Source organism: Belonocnema kinseyi, chromosome 2 (assembly GCF_010883055.1).
Source record: "Belonocnema kinseyi isolate 2016_QV_RU_SX_M_011 chromosome 2, B_treatae_v1, whole genome shotgun sequence".
Lineage (NCBI taxonomy): Eukaryota > Metazoa > Arthropoda > Insecta > Hymenoptera > Cynipidae > Belonocnema > Belonocnema kinseyi.
Window position 1 is genome coordinate 72,557,747 of NC_046658.1, and position 18,353 is coordinate 72,576,099.

General features: G+C 31.9%; 1 protein-coding gene across 1 annotated transcript in view; it reads right to left on the reverse strand.

Moving 5' to 3' along the window:
- LOC117167819 (regulating synaptic membrane exocytosis protein 2) overlaps positions 1-18,353 on the reverse strand; it is a 124,374-nt gene that overhangs the window by 96,646 nt on the left and 9,375 nt on the right. Inside the window, exon 2 of the mRNA XM_033353022.1 lies at positions 8,302-8,506. Within this exon, the coding sequence (XP_033208913.1) occupies positions 8,302-8,506 (205 nt within the window). The remainder of the gene's footprint in view (positions 1-8,301; positions 8,507-18,353) is intronic.

Below are 18,353 nucleotides of genomic sequence, written 5' to 3' on the forward strand. Positions count from 1 at the left end.
AACATTTAATTAAATAATAAAATAATAATTATTATTAATAACGGGCATATTACAGAAATAAAGTTTTGTTCCATGTATTTGGTCCATTGTTTTCCCCCTTAGCGTTCACTGAAGTGAAGTTAGCTGATAGTTGACGTAGAAATACCTAATTGGGTTTCCACTAGCATTTTTCTTTTTTTGCTCGGGTTTCTATATCTAATATTGTACTCGCCAAGTTAATTAAAAGTATACAGTTTCAAAAACACGTTTTGTAATTGAAAATTTACATAGGGTAAACAGTGGTATTACCGACACCTTAAGAACAAGTTGTTAGAAAAATAGGAGAATATTAATTTATATGCTTAATGTTTGGTAACGAAGATAAATTGATCTGAAAGGGTAGATTTTTGTTTGTTTTCAGATAGTACACAGTAATATAATTATTCTTTGCCAAACTATTGTTATATTTATTCAAAAATAATGTATGCAACTTCAGTGAACGACACCATATTTCCAGCGAACGACATCCAACATTTAGTGAACGATACCGGTATTGATTTTGAATTAAAACGAATTTAGAAAGTTATTTGTAAGAAATATTATGTAATTTAGATGCTTTAGAAAATAAAGAATATCATTTTGTTTAAATATAGGTGTTTTTAAAAGAAAAGACGAACTTTTTTTGAGAGGCAATACCTTCGATATTGTGTGGATATGTTCATTTGATCAGTTCACGAATTTGTCAAGTTCGTCATGGGGTGTCTGTGATTGATTTTTGAGGTTCGCAAATTCAAAATCAATTTTAAAAACTGCCCGCGGCACGGGCACATTCTCATCGCACGCTGCGCGTGCGGGTCGTCAGTTTGTGCGCGCTTAGGTCTCGCGATTGTTGATTCTCGCGCTTAATTTTGTATTTACCTCGTGCTACGTGCTCGGTCTTTGCATTTCTCCCACATTTGTGCATAGACCTTTCAGAATTAAAGATCAACAAATCAACAACTCTTCCTTCTATACAAAAATGATGGGACCAGATTGGAATTGATTAAAGGTTGAATCGTTCTTAATCGGTGTTAATCGGGACAGAAATTGTATATCGTCCTTAATCATTTTCAATCGGCATAAGCGTTTGAATCGTTCGCAATAGGTTAAGCACGCCTACGCATTTGAATGAAATTTGTACACGGAGAAAAATAGATATTGAAAAACAAATATTAAAAACTTTGATATTTAACCATAATATATAGATATTACGGCATAATATCTAATATCTTCTATTCAACATACAAAATATTAAAGGCCAATATCTGTTTATATTGAAAGTATAAAATGTGTGATATTAACATTTAATATCTAAGATATTAAAAAAGATCAATTTTATCGGAGCAAGGTCGCTGACGTGTGGCGTGGCGACAAAAGATTGTAACCCCGCTTTTTCTGTATCTTGAGCTTTCATCGTGTGTATTGTCGTTTTTCGGATATCTATTGCACTATAAGTTTTGGTGGAAAATGGATGAAATGTTTTTGGATATGTTATAATTGCATAATTATGCAAAAAGGCGAATTCTTGAGGATCCGGATTTTAAAAACAGAGGACTACGATATTAACATTCTTTTGCATTTTATAGAAAATGGCATGCTTTATAGGTAATTGTTGCACACTTAAAAAATATTTCTGGAATATCTTAGAGTCTGCCCTTTAATATCTTGGATATTGTCAGTTAAAATATTCTTTTTAATACCTACGGATGCTTTTCTTCAGCATCTAGATTTCTGTCCCATAGTTAAATCGCTAAGATATTACCTATTAATATCTAGATAGTCTGTGCTAACATATATTTTTCTCCGTGTACTTTGAAATTTTCGTAATTAAGGGTAACTACGAAAAGATTATAATATTTGTAGATGAATAATAATTATGCACGATACTTAGGATATACGATTTCGAAATTAAAAGAATATTGGCGAAATTTGCATCGGGTTTGCAATGTATCATGCTATTTCGCATTGAATCAATTCATTAGGTAAATTATAATAATATTAACAAAGATATAAACATTTTTTTGTGAAGGGATTAATAAAATATAGAACATTAGTATTTTAAAAGTAACAAACCTGATTTAATCAACAGTATACTTTAACCAGATTGATTATTAATTACACTATAATTTACATTATGTATTACACGATATAAATTTTGTATGCTTTCTACATTATAATTGTTTTGCACTATTTAAATAAATAGTTGATTATAATATAACTCAGAAAAATCAGTATAAAAATTATTGGCAAATCTGTCAGTGATAGTTCCTTGATAACGAGGGAATTATTTGAAATCTTTGAAAAGTTTTCTTTTATCGAGATGTAATTTAAAAACAAAAAGTAAATAACCGTTTTCAAATAATTCCCGCGTGATCAAAATGCTGCCACCAAAATGGCCGTGGCCGACCTGAAAATCACCTCGCGTCCCGATTGAGAACGATAGCCGACCTCAATCGTTCTGAATCGGACAGACCCGATTAAGAAACACCATTGCGAACGATTGGATATTACTTTCAATCGCGCGCAATTGGTTCCAATAATTCTTTTCTAGCTGTAATTTTGCGATTGTGAACTCGCTTTTATAAAGGCTCTTTCGGCTTTAGCGAAAACATTCTCATCGGGTATCTCGTGCTTCGCACTCAATTTTTCCCAAAATGTCAATAAATTTTATAGATTATGCTCAACACTTTTATATCAAATATAATACATTCTTTATGTATCTCTGCCTGGGATTCCTCATTTACATATTACAAAATGATGTACAAATTTTATTTTTCGGATACACTGAAACATGTATCATTTGAAGAAATTTAAATCATTACAATTCAGAGTATGCACGGAAATCGAAACATATACTTATTCTTATTGCCTTCTATTTTTATAATCTTTTTTTAATCTTTTATTTCATGATCAAAAGAAAATCTACTCGTTCTGTCTGCAATTTATTGATAACAAATGTAGAGATCCTTTTTGGATTAACACTTATTCTCGTAGCTTCTATCGTTGTACACAAATATAATTTAGTTATTTTCAATTATGTTTTTCAAAATTAAAACAAAAACCACTTATCCTACAAAAAAGTAATTCCTGAAAAATTTGTTATTCTTTTTAGCTGCACAATTTTTGTCAATTTATCTCGTTTCGTATTGTCAACATGTCTCTCTGTAGGTGGTGACAAAAATGTTATATTATGAATATAAATTCAGTACTATTGTACTGAATAAATATTAGAATACAAATTACATGGACAATAGAATATTTATATATGTGCAAGTATCTATTTTATATATCTACAATTTTATTACAAGCATTTGGATAGCACAGTGTCGTTCACTAGAAAAGTGTCAGCAATGTCCCTTTTTAACCTATAGTGTCTCTCTAGATATGAATCAGTGAAAAATTCTTGGATTGAAATAGTTGTTAGACATTTCATTGATTGATCAGTGATTTCGGATTTATTCACTAATCTGTTCAGTAACGTCAGAGTATATCATGTGAAACATAATCTTTAAGTTTTTAAATTAAGCTTTGTTGTTACTCTTTTACTCAAGAAGCAAAAAGAATTCCTTAATTAAATAATTTTTTTAAATTTTAGGCTGTAAGTCTGCTGAATTGACTGCTTGAAGAATATACTCTAACTCATATTAAACGTACTTACTTAACGCGTGTGTACATGGCAGTCCAATCTTAAAAGTAAAGTAATATGTGATATTATTTGTCATTTAAAAGCATTGAAACTTTTCACCTTTTTTAATATTTGATTATATTTATAGGTTTTAAGTTTTTACTAAGATTATTTGATGGAATCTATTGAAATATAATTTTATTATGACTGCTAAATTGACATGGTGCAGTGCTGCCAACTCTCAAAAGTGTTTAGTTCACTGAAGTAATATGTAACTTTTCACTGATTGTCAGTGACCGGTTTTGAGTTATTTTAATCAATAAAATCTCACTGACAATCAGTGACATTTCACTGATTCAGATTTAGAGAGATATGGGAATAATTTATATATAATAATACTTTTTTTCTCTATCCACGATGAACGAAAAATTGTACCTTACTTCGTTCCAGATTAGAGAATAAGAGTCCACTCTAAAGAAAAGAACCTCGTAAAATACGATTATAAATCACGAAACAAAACGTAGTCGCTGACAAAGTACAGCACAAGTTGAGAAAAAAGACAATTTTAAGCTATCTGAGACAAATTTCATTCTAGGAAAAACGCGAGAACCCTGGGGTTCTTATACATTCTGACTGAAGATATTTCAAGAACCTCCGACTACGACTGCCACACAACTCGTAACTTAGAAACTCCCACCTAACTATGTTCTTGCTGTACTGTTGATATCATATCGCTTCTAGCAGTACCCACAAGTAAGTACATCTAACAATACATAAAACTTACGAAAGCTAAGAGCTACTTTTCAGTCTTGTCATGGACTGCTACAACAAATCAAAAGCTTTATTAATTGGACTCTGTTCATCAGTTTCTTTATATCTGGAGTATAGTTTGTAAATATATAAGTTAAAATGCTTTCAAATTATATTTTCATAATACTTTCACTAATTGTATGACATACCTAAGTTTTCTGGCAGCTACATACATTCGCTTAGTGAATGGTTTCTGATTCTTCCCGCAAGAAGATTTTTTCTCATACTAGCCCTTCAATCTATACTTCTGGAATTTCCTTTTTTTCTTCTCGAATCTTGTTCTTCATTTAACAAATGTTATTGCTGATTCCGCACGACTTCATACAAGATACATATGAAATCGTTATATAGAGAATCCTTTTACAAACAGAATGAACCAATATTTATATAAAGATTGAAAGACGTATTTTAAGACATTCACAAGTGTCAACTAGCTAACTACCGAATGTACACGCTGAAAAAAGAAATGTAATATTTACTTATCAAGAAATGTTAAAGGGTTTCTTGTAACCGTAACAGTATCAAATGCCCATAATAAGGAGGTGAAAATGTCAAAATCACTTCGCATTTCGTAAATGTCACAATGAAATTAAGGTTAATTTAATGGTTATCCTCTAGTAAAATAAACATCTATTCTCTAGCATTACATACTATAAGAAATGTAAAATGTACTCAATTGATATTAAAATAGTGGTGCAGTGGACACTACCGAAGGATCGGTACATGCTACCGATCTGATTGGTTTTCTTAGCTCGCCCCTAAAGTCGTAACAACGCAACCAATCCTCGCGGACCACCGGGTGAATTCATGGCGCAATAGGCAATGGATGGATTGCATCACGTAAAAACATGTCTGGTTGACATTTTTGTGACAGTCGTCACATTACACAATAATCCCACTTAGCAAGGAAGGGGTTTCATAAAAAAATAACAAAATTTTGGACGGCACAACTTCTTCACAGATCATGTACACTTGAGAGTTTATTGCAGCATTACGTTTTTGTTTTCCGTAACTGTTTCAGCTGACTTCTATGGATATAAGGTAAATTCGAGAGCTTTTTTGTGTGCCGTGATAGCATGGGCGCGTATTCAGAAGTAATTTCCAAGGTCGCCACCTCAGTGACAAATGCATTTCGAAATTATTTTACAGAACGCAACTTGTCTAATAGTCTACTCTTTAATTTTTTCATGTAGTCTGGTTACTTCAGGCGTAAATATCTCAGATAAGAAAAATGGTTGGAAAAAACTGTACAGTGCATGTTAATGTGTCTTTAATTTTGCGTGGATTGCATGCTTAGCGGTTATTGTGCAAAAATCAGATGAGGAACTGGCAACTTTTATTTGCCCGAAAACACCGAAATAATGTACTTCGAGTATATATATAGGTCTACTTTGAGAAGCTCCTGTATGGTAAAATTTGCCTAGAAAATTTCGAATTTTTTTTATTTATTCTTTAAAGCCTTAAGAACTTATATCTTTTTCAGAAATATCATATTTTTATAAACCTATGAAGTAGTTTACAAGAAAAAAAATTATCTTCAATACTACTGCACCTACAAAAACGAGCCAGAGCTGTTAATGTTTCGAAAAGGAAAAGTATTAACACCATATAAATAGAGTGTATAAAAACAATGAACTTAGGATGACTAAGGATCCAGAAGCCCGCCCGGTTCTTTAAATTCGCCGCTATCTCTACTGCGTCATTATTAATCGAACGTTTTTATATGATTGTATTAACAGAAAATTAATATATTTTTTACATTTTGTTTGTTTTCCTTTCTTTACCATTTTTCCTCTCTGAGAAATACACGCTTAAAGTGACCGGACTACATGAAAAAAATGAAAGAGTAGTGGTTAAGACAATTGACTTGCGTGCTTAGGTTTATGCGTTCGAATTCCTCCGATTGCGTGCGAAATTTATAATTGTATTATAAGCGTTGTAACTTACAAATACCGATTAATTGTAAGTATATCCGAAAATATATATAAGAATTAACCGTGCGCTTAGTTATTAATTATTTTTAGCAATACTTCTCACAATTTAACGCGTTGTCTAAACTATAAGTCTTAACCATTTACATAAGTTAGATCTCTTTATATTATTCGTTAAAGTGACACAATAATTCATAATTGCAGCATCGAGGAACTGTGCAAAATAGGAACTGGATCGGTAAAATCTACTGATCCGCAGGTCAGCACCCACTTGAGAATCAGTACTGGTAACCATCAATGATAGTCATATTTATTTGCCTATAATTGTAACGTTTACTAAACTGTCGTGCTGTCCGTATACGTAATTGGAAGATCAGTAGATTTTACTTGGTTATCAGTAAAATATAAGCTTCTTTTTTTCTGCGTGTACAATGTGTTCAGAAAAAGCTATTCTGACAGTGCCTCATAATAGGAAAAGAATTATGTAGTAAAATTCCACATTTTATGAGTCTTAAAAATTGGAATACAAATAATAAGCTGCCGAAACTAGCGCACAAGAAAGTAATGGTTTCCATAGAAGAAAAAAATCTTCTTTAAAGAACATAAGAAATGAGCTGCAGAAAAAATGATCCTGCTATTTTTTTTTTGTGCAAAACACTGTGCGCTGGAGATATACATTTTTTATCAAGGATAATAAATTGGTGCTGAGCAAACACTCTGTGTCAACTATTTCCATCTATATCAGGCGAGCGCGATGTTACATTCAGACAATACCCTTTGCGTGCCTTTATGAGACTTTAATTGTTACCAAAAAGCAGATTTAGGCATTATTCGATTCAAAATATTATCGTAATGATTTGGGAATAAAATTTGTATTCTTATACGCTTACCGGTTATCCAATTCAACTGCCATTTACTTATTGATTTATTATTCGTGAACATCTTTATTTGCTTTATTATTCGTAACGCCTTAAAATGTCGTATTGATATATTTTTTCAACCGTTATTCACACTATCAACGAATAACCAATACAGGTAACAAAAAACTTATTCGTTAATCAATTTTTATGCTGTCTCGTTTATAATTGAAAATTTGGGAATATTAAAAGAAAAATGGCGATATTTACTATAAGCTATGCCTCTGCTCCACTTCCGAAAAAGTAGACCGACTTTTGAATTTTGCAGAACACCAAATATATAAAAATGATTTCTCATCACTGTGGTATGCTTATGGCTCCACACACAAGTATGATCTTGGTTGCCCTAGTTTCAGGCTTTTGGCCGAACTGACACTTTTTTCCGCTGGCGACATCCGCTTTGGAACAATCGCCAAAATGGATATTCACGCGCCTTTTCCAAAGAATCTAGCGACAGTAATTGCTAGACTTCCTCTTCGTCTAAAAAAATCAGGAATTCGAATGCAACAAAGTATCCAACTTTGAATAAGGCTATTATTTCTCCTCTTTGTTTAGTCGAAACTCCGCGTTCCATGCCGTTTCTCAAATACTGCTAACTTCTCCTAATACCACCAGAAGTTTCCACATTGAAAAAAATATGTGAAAGAATAACTATACTCTAAACTTTAGAAGTAACACAAAACAACAGATGACCTTGATTTTTATTAGATTTATCATAACAAAAGTAATCACGAACTCTTAACTTTTTTTCGTAATAGTGAACTCGGCATAGCCTGGATGTTGCAAATTAAAAATAATAAAAAGGAAGCAAGTCGGATGTAATAACCCATCATGGAATAGATCGTTGTTGCTGAAACAGCTAAAAATTGTGCTGGGAGGAGAAAAGAACGGCCATCAAATACCATTTGCTGTATCACAGCCATTTTTCAACGCGATATCTTGTGCCATTACAGTGTTACACAACCCATCTATTGCGAATTACTTTCTCGTAATTTCCTACCTTGTTCGACCGTAGAGAGACCTTTCCACCGCAGCGTGCGCAACACCGGATGCTGCAGTAATTGCAGATGTGGCCGACACCATCGGCAAACTTGGTTTTTAAGCATATATGACATGTTGCATCCAATTCTATCCCGGCCTTCTTGTGTTTTTCGGAACGCGCTCGAATTGTTTCTTCCAGAACCTGCACCTCGTCCTGCTTCCGCCTGTAATATTTTTAAATAATCCTTTAGAACCAATTTATATTAATTCGCATATGGAAAATAAATATAATTAAAAGCTATCTATCGATATAACAGCGGAGGTCTTCACTCACGGATAGAAACATATCTAAAATAATAATTATATTCTCATGTATGTATATTGACACAGATCGACAAATATACAAATTTTATTGAAGATTCTATCACTTTTTAATCGGATTTTTTTATTTTTCCAAACTTTCGCTAGTATTATCTTATGCATGCATTAACTTTTATTCAAGTTCCGATCGAAAAAAAAATGATAAGACACGAAACTTACATTTATTGCATGTTCATTATAATATATTTTATAATGAGCAATAATACCAACCACATATTTTAGATAATTAGTTTGTAGAAGAAAGAAGATTATTAAAAAGAGAAACTCTGTGTTTAGAATACAGTACTTAAATGTAATTTTTAATTAAGCTAATAGTTTTTTCCATCTATTTCTAGTTTAAAATAAGTTTTATGAACCTATTGTACTATGACTTTTTATTTCAAAACCATGTAGAAGCAAAGGCCCATACATGGGTGACCATCGCTGCTAAAGTATCATTTAGGTCCTTTAGCAAGAATACATATACCGCCAGACGACATCACTGAGCATGGGCCTGTGATTTGCCATAATTTTCAAGTCAAATATCACCTAAAATATATATGGGTGTGTATGTGTGTGTTAACATTATTTTCCACGTTCTAAATATGAAATTACTATTTACTCGAGAACTTGAAAAACGGAACACAGCAAACTCATAACTCTCATATGCGACGCAATTAGGAAGTTTATTATAATTCTATTAAAATCTAAAGAAATTATAGCGTCGTTAATTTTAATACAAACTAGTAATTTATATTTTACGTTCAAATTGATTTGAAAACTTAACATATGTCCTAGGATTTGAATACTTGTCGTATAACACTTAATGAAAAAATGTTCTCAATGCACGTAGGGTAATTGCATGGAAGATAGAACATGAATTCTACGTCCGAGTACTACTTTTAAAAATCCAAAGAGAAGAAAGTATTGCATTTTGCAAATTCTCAAAATAGGTATTAAGACAAGATTATTTAATTTTACATAATATTGTGGTTTACTAACGCTTTTACGAAGTTTTTTCATAAATTATCATTAATCGATCATTTAGGAATACCCTTTTATCTTTTTACTAATTTTAAATTGTTTTAACAATCTTAATTTGTTTAAATTTTTTATATAAGTCAACAATATATAACAATATAAGTCAAAAACAAATTATTACTTTAAAATATTGAAATCTGTTTAAAATTTGGTGAGATAAAATGTTTATCCTGCTTTCTCTGGTTAACTATATAGTTAAAAGTATATAAGTTAAATAATTAATTGAGCAAATTTTCTTAGTTTGATCATTGATTAAAGAATTTATAACGTTTAGAACGTACAAAACGTTTAGAACTCACCTGGAAAACAAGTATTTAAACAAATTAAAATTGTTTAAGCAATTGAAAATTAGTTAAGAGATGACTAAGTATTTTTAAATGATCGATAATTGCTTATTTATGAAAAAAACGTTCAAAATGGTTAATAAACAATAATATTACGTCAAATTCAAAATGGTCTCTTACGGGTTTTCTTAGGGGACAAATAGGAGTGTCTTAAAGTCATGTACGAAATTATTTATAACATATTATCATGTTTACATGTTATATTTACAAAAAGCTGACTTTGCCCATGTTAAATCAATGAAAAACTTCATGGTCTTGGCGGACAGTCGGATACACTTAGTTTGTATTGTTTCCAAAGACAACCTACATATTTAGAAATAATAGAGGACATTTTCGAATCGGCGCTAGACCAGACAACTAGGAAATTAATAGGAATTGCTTGATACCGAGGAAAGCAGAAAAAGTGCATTTATTTTTTGACCGTGTATTTTACATATTTTGAAAGAAATATCGATCAGATCACTTTAAATATCACAAATTTCATATCACATAATATAATAATATATAAAATAAGTTAGATTTAAAATTGTTTAAAAGTTAGATTTAATTGTTAACTTTTTCAATTATAAAAGCATTCAATTTACAATACGTACTTTTCAAAGCGTTTACTTTAAAAATTCTTAATTTCGAGATTTAAAGAATTAAATATAAAAAGCGTTTGAAATAAGAAATGTTGGGGAAAAACGTTTAAAGTTTATAAACTGTAAATATATAAAATTATTTGATAAATGTTAAAATAGAACTTTAGTTCGTGTATTCAAAATTGAACGATAATTTTGTTCACAAGAAGATTTCGAATCCAATTCAAACTTTATAAAATATTTTCAATTTTCAAATAATTACAAATAAACATATTCATAAAAAAAAACGTTTTTATCAAATTTAAAATCCTATTCAAATATTTGACACTTCATTTAAAATGAGCAATTATAAATAAAATATTTAAAAATAAATTGAGCTATCATGCATAAGGAGCAGTTGAACAATTATTAATTTAAAACAAAACTAAAAAAAAATATTTCCACTTTTATAAATCATCTAATTCTAAAAGTGTCCAGTTCAAACAAAATTTCACAAAATTTAATTTTTACGTTTCCGCATTAAAATTGCTTAAAATAATATAATTTCAAACAATTTCTAATTTATTGATCCATTCTTTAACTTAGAGCATTGGAAATTATAGCGTGCGTTTATATTTTTTAATTAGAAATCTTTAAACCGTTTAATTTTAAAAGTTTAAAATTCAAAAGAGTACCACTTTAAGTGGTTCAATTGGCAGTTTAGTTTTTATTACTGGGAATGAACAAATTTGTAGCTCTAAGAGTTCGAATTTTTATTTCGGCGACTGATATATTTTTTCGAATCAATAAACGGGAATTTGTTCATCGACTAAAATGGTCAACTTGTTCTTACCACGACTTAAAAAAGATATATTTGGATTGCATTACTTTTCACTAAGTTGGGGATATTAAAATGAGAAATTCAGGATTAATTTTCCCCAAATAACAGTTCGGAGGATAGGCTTTTTTCATCAACCGGCTGAATTTCTTGTTGTTGTCGAACTTTAACACTGTTAGGGTTTACCGGTTTCTTAATTTATGGACAGATTTCATTTCTAGATGAAAAAAATTGACGTCAATTTTAAAGACATATGTTAGGTATATTATATATTTTTTTAATCATATTGACATTTAGTGCGTTAAAACCTATAAGTGATATTAGATTTATTTTATCGTTTAAAGTAAAAAAATTTTATCAATGAGGTTATCATACACGACGTTTTAACAGGCGTGTTAATAACACCAGACAAAGGCGGTATGAAATTTTACCGTTATTAATTACTTTGTTATTATTTGTATATTTTTATTACTCTATGTAGAAATTGAGAATTAATTTCTTGAATTATAAATTCACGGAAATATTAGCTACTTCAAGCTGCCCTCTTGCAAGTACACACTAAATCCCAAAACGTCAAATTTTTATCCAATTGTTTATCAATCCTTTGTACTGGAAAATATTGACGTCTAAGTAGGCAGATCAAAATGATTTGTAATTCTCAATGTAGAAGTAATACAGTTGTCAACTGTCTTTCACTGCAACTAATTGATACACTTTCGGATAAACATTTGACGTTTTGGTATTTGTGTGTAAAATTAATTTTTCCACGTCAGATATCCGCCAAAGCCCAGACTCAGGAAAGTATAGATCTTACTCTGTTCTTCTGGCTTATTCCAAAAGTTAGGAGTTTTCTTTCTTAATGATGTTCTATTATTAAACTCAGTAAACTATATATTTCATAAGTAAAAAAAAACACTAAAATCGAACACTTTTTTAAAGATTAAATTGCGACCTCAAGGTAAAAGTTGAATTTAGTTACATGGCAACATTTATTACTGGAAAGTGCACTTTTTAATCCCTGGGGGTAAACCCATGGTAGTAGCGTACACATTCCATTCCAGTTCAATTGCCCTGGATAAATGGAGTTCTCTTGGTATCAAAGTTCGACCAACCCTATTTTCGCACATCACTTGCTATTTCATCCATCCTAATTGAGAGCCATTCTCTTTCCAGCTGCCACAAGTAGTCAGATTTCGTCGATATTCGGACGATTCTCCTAAATCAGTGGTCAAATATGGTATTAGAAGCTAGTAATTTGACAAGTAAAAAAACCCGTCTCTATTTTCTTTCATCTTCCGTTCAAATACAATGAATTATAAACCACTGTAGAAACCATACTTTCAAAAAAGTGCTTGCAATCAAGATGTACCATTAGAAGCAAAAAAAGAATGATACCCAAAAATTAACGGATGATAAAGACGAACTTCTTGGCACAGATTTCCGGGACAGAAGCCTGATTAAGTATTAAGAAGAAACTGAACGCCTACATTTGAAGATATTTTCTGATTAAAGCCTTGAATAGAAGACTCTTTTTCAAATTGATACATATAAGGAACAAGCAAGAAACTCATAAATGATGAAAATAAGTTTCATGAATTGCAAAATTAATTATTTTTGGGCGGTATTGTAAGTGGCACCTTTGTGTGCTTAGTTTATCCATATAATTATGAAACCCACATGCAAGAAACATTAATATATAAAATGCGACCTAAACTGGGATATCTCTAAAATCAATTCTCGAATATTCTAGCAATCTAATACGTTTATTAGCTCAATAATTCTAATAATCTATAATCATGATTAAATAATTTTCTTATAATTCAATCATGGTGGTAAGCAAACCCAATTTTTTCCAGTGAATTTATTATGCTTACAAAAGCAAATGCAATTCTTTCTTCTTTCACTAATTAAAATAAAATATTATTAAACAATTAAGCAAATTATGGGCCTAAAATCAATATTCTACAGATTTAATAACAAAATATTATCAAAATAACTATAAAAATTTTAATTTCGAACAATAGGAATATTCTACAATTTTCAGAAAAAAAGTGTAACCAAAAGTTAAAGTTACTTTTGTTGGTTCGTAAAGTACGTAAAAAACTACATTAGAAATTTCGTAAAATACTGCGTCAGATATCATGTAGGACACTGCGTCGGAAATGGCGTAGGAAACAACGTAGCATCCGAAGTCATAATCTACGTCGGAAATTGGGATAGTATACGACACCGTGACACCGTTTTCGACGTGGATTACGTACATAAAAATCAAATCCATAAACATGCATAATCATTTAGTTTTCTGCATAATTGGCTAATCAATTTCTTGCGATAGAATTCAAGTTCAAATACAAGATTTTGACGAAGTTCACTTTATCAAATGTTCAAATTATTCAAAATCGAAAATGATACGCATTTTAAAGAACTTGCGACAAATAGGACTTTGAATTCGTAGACGAAACGACACACCTCAGGCATCACACACGAGATTAAACAGATCCAGCCCTTAATTTGTACTTCTGTATTTTTTTTATAAATAACCGTGAACTTAAGATTTTAAAACTACACAATGAACTTATTAATTGGTGGTGGTCACCGCCATTTGACATGCCAATTAAGGAGTTAAACATTCTCGAGCTCAATGTTCTGTTTGTCACAAGTTCCTTCCACATAGGTCCAATTTTCTATTTCGAAACATTTGCACTTTTGAAAAACAGAACTTTGAGAAAACCTTATATTTTAACTTGTGTTTATTACAATAAAGCAATGAGCCAATTATATAGAAAACTATTTTGATGAACTCTATTTGATGAAACTATCCCGAATTGAAATTTAGACCCTGCTTTGAAGTTGCAGATCCTTATTAGAATCTGTTTAAACACTATTTAAACTTATGGCCCCTGCTTTAAACTTTTAACTCCTAGAGAATGAAATATTAGAGCCTACTTTTAAGCTGTGACACCTCTCTGAAGCTACTTTGAATCTTTAGAGCCTATATTTTTATAACTCAAGACCCTGCTTAAACGCTGTTTAACCTCCCCTTCAATACTGACCCTACATTGAATCTTTTGAGCCTACAATGCTCGAACTTCATGAAAATAAAGTAAAAATTATTTTTATTCAGGTTAATTAAACTCATTGGTCATCTTAATGACTGAATTCACACTCCATTAACAAAAATATTTAATTCGAGATTTAACCTAATTGTGATTTCTTTGCAATGCTTAATCACAAACAAATATTTTCTCTTAACTGAACATGCTGAAAATTTGTATGAGAATGATATTCATCATGGAAAATTACTGAATATTGTCAATTAATAAGTCATTATAAACATTTTTATTAATAATTAATTAAAGTGTGTGTATTCAATAGTCATGTAGATGATTGAGAATCACAACAAATAATAAAAATAAAATAATTATTTTCTATCGTTAATAACAAATATTATGAATGAAATAAAAAATTTGAAAAATATATTAAAATACATATTTACTAATTATAATTAAATTTACTGATTGTTATCAGAGTTTAATTAGAGTATAGCGGTTAATTTATTTTCAACATGATTTCATGGAGAAAATAATTTTTTTCCGAAGAACACAGTACCACTTTTCCATTAGTTTAGTCATTTTTGTTGCTAAACAATAATTATTGAGAGTTTTTTAAACATTTTTTTAGAGAAATATTACTATTTACATGTCTATCACCTGATTTAGGAGGAAAAATCATTTCTTTTCGTGAGAAAATGTTTACTTTTTAAATTTTTTTATCGTATTTATTGAAGGATAAGAACGGCCAAATGTATGAAAAATATTTGACTACTTTTTTAAAATCTTTCCTTAATAAAGAGATAAAAATACTTTTATTGAAATCAACCAGTTTGACATTGTACTCATTTAATTAATAAATAACACAGAATCAAATTTAAATATGCAGCCTCAAGTTCTTTTAAAGCGTATAACGTAGAATACCTCTAAAAAACAGACCCAATTTATATTAAACTCTCCAAAAATCGTAAATTAGAAAAACGTAAATTAAAAGCAATTATTTGATTCATTGTTTCGGATTTAAAAAGATTATGAACCTAGAATTATTGGACAAGTGATAATGATTTTTATCGAAGACATCCTAACGCGTTCCGTTATCTGAATCGGTTAGGGCGTTAGGTGTTTAGTAAATACTCAGTACGTGCGTGCGATCTCGGGTGATTCGTTACTTAGTACTTGCGGATTTTTCAGTGCACTATGCTTCAGCGTCATAGTAAAAAATTCTATTAATATGTCTAAAAAATAATTGCGAATATCCTTGATATTTATATCACAGGTATTATTTTATTTTTTTCTGATAAATAACGAATCTTATTTTTATTCATCAATATTGGTATGAGATTATAGAGAACCTGCTTTCATACCACAAGTTTTACAGTAGTAGTTTAAACTTTAGAAGAGGGTCTAATTTGTCTTAAATACAGACCCTACTTCGACGCTAAACGTGAAAAAACGGCTGATTTCGGACACTTTTAGCGTCAAACTAGGGTCAAAATTACATTAAAATCACTCCTTATTCAGAACCTACTTTACAGATTGCAGCGGCTACTAAGGTAGGAGTTACGGCTTCAAAGTAGGGCCTAAATTTCGACTCGGGTAGGTCGGAAGCGAAGTTGTAATCCACGCCAGACACTGCGTCGTATACTACGTCTTTTACTATCCCAATTTTACCCAGAGCCTTTGACCAACTACCGGGCACGTCCTCGGGTTGGTGATAGATGTTTGTGCCGAAGGTTTCTGCATAATACGATCTCGAAGGAAAATACAACAAGCCAAGGTGTGGATAATCGTGTCGAAGGATACATGTCACCAGGCAGTGTTGTTACATACGGAGTTTCTCGATATCAAGACACCTCCTAGAGTATTCAAACTTTACCCCTGCATACGGTGGCGGACCTTTTTTCCCTGGCTACTGGTGGTATTAACCTGGAGACAAATGAACAAGACAACAGAGTTTGTGAGTTACTCAGAGGAGAGATTAGCATCGTCGAGAAGCAGGAGAGACCAAGTAGTCATAGGAGGTTGTTCAAGAAGGACCCGGAGTTTTACGACAATTCATGGAAGTGGAGGAAGGATGCCTTAAATAAAATGGAGGCTTTCTGTAAAGTAAAGAGAAACTTTTTTCTCCCTATTAGAGAAGGATTACATGAATTATAGTTCCATGTGCAAATGTTGCAGTGGCCGCGTTTATGATGGATTCGCAGCTTTATAGCGTGAAACTGTTCTGGGAAAAGACAAAAGGGCAAAGAGTGATAGAGATCCGGGGGAAGGAAGGATATAGTTATTACAAGTAAAGAGGTCCATACGGAGGAACAAGCAGAGGAGTGTCTCGGTCCCACTGATAGGAAGAGGACGATACAGAGCTCACTCTGAACCCCCTGGAGGCCACAGCACGCAAACTATTAGCAAAAAAGTTGAAGTCCCACACAAATAGCTCGGTGACATCAACCCCAAAGATTAAGACTAGGAAAGGGCTACTAGAGAACCCGTGGGGAGAGTTGGGACATATGAACCTCAACCACTCGAATAGGTCCAACCGAAATGCGGAAATCGTCACAAAATTTGAACATGTTTGACAACGCACGCGCGTAGTCAAAGTTTTCTAAACAACCTAACCTCAAATCATAGTTCTGACATTTCGAATGGTCGTTATTTGAAAATTGCGCGCTGAAAAAGACTTTCGTATTCTGATTGACTTTAACGAATCATAAGGATTTCCACGTGTCTCAATTCTTCCTAGAGCATCTCTAGGGGCAGCCTGCACCCGATGCAGCAAGGAAGAAAGAGGAGACGAAGAATCGAGCTCGACCCACAGAGGTTCTAATTAAACCAGCTGTAGGTTCGAGCTACGATGAGATTATCAAGAGCTGAAGACCGTGGTGCAGCAAAACACCCTTGGCGTAAAAATCAAGGAAGTAAGACAAACCAGAAATGGGGAGAGCATGTTCGAGTTCATTTCCTGCAGCGAGGTCGAAGTCCTTAATCTCGACAATACGACGCACGAAGTGGATGTGAAGAACGCCGTGAGGAGGCACTTTAGCAAAGCCAAAGTTTCAATGGGTATTACTGTTTTTTAGACCGAGTCCCATACTAAGTGCGTCAATGCATTTCCACCTACTCGCAATAGAAATAAAAAAAAGCTGTCCCAATGGTCGAAGCAGTTTATGACGTCAGATCCTACATCGTTTCTGACATACTGTCCTGCGTAGTTTACGATGGCGGAATTTTCATTAGGACACTCATCACGAGAGGAAGAGTTACTATTTCGCAAAGTAAATCTTACTACACTGTGAAGGATTAGTTTTTCGATTTTGTATTGTATACCACACGCTGTAGACGATTTATAAATAGATTAGCTCGAAACGCACGCTTAAATGCTCTCAATAAAATTATACACGCTGTAGACTACAGCCGTAACTAAAACAACCTACCCTTATTATAAGGTCAGGCAGTTAGGTATATAATATCTAAAGCACGCCATAACTGATTAACGGCATTAAGGGCATGTAATACATTATCATGTTACGCATTACCGAACGTTCCATATTGTCAACGGCTGACGATATAAAAAATTTCACATGTTGGGTAAATTGTAATATGAGATTTCGATTTTAGTGCATACAAATAATAGAAAACCACTCTTATACAAATCTATCCAAGAACAAGTTAGAAGGACCGTGTAAATAACCAACATCTTCATTTTTTGACCCCTTCATCCCATTTAATTCAAAGACTTGACATGATACACAGAATCTGCGATCGAGATTCGGTATCAGCGCACAAAAAAATTATATGTTAGAAAGAGTTACCATCGAAAAAAATACATATTTTAACCATATTATAAAATTATATCGACGACTAACATTTACAATTATCCG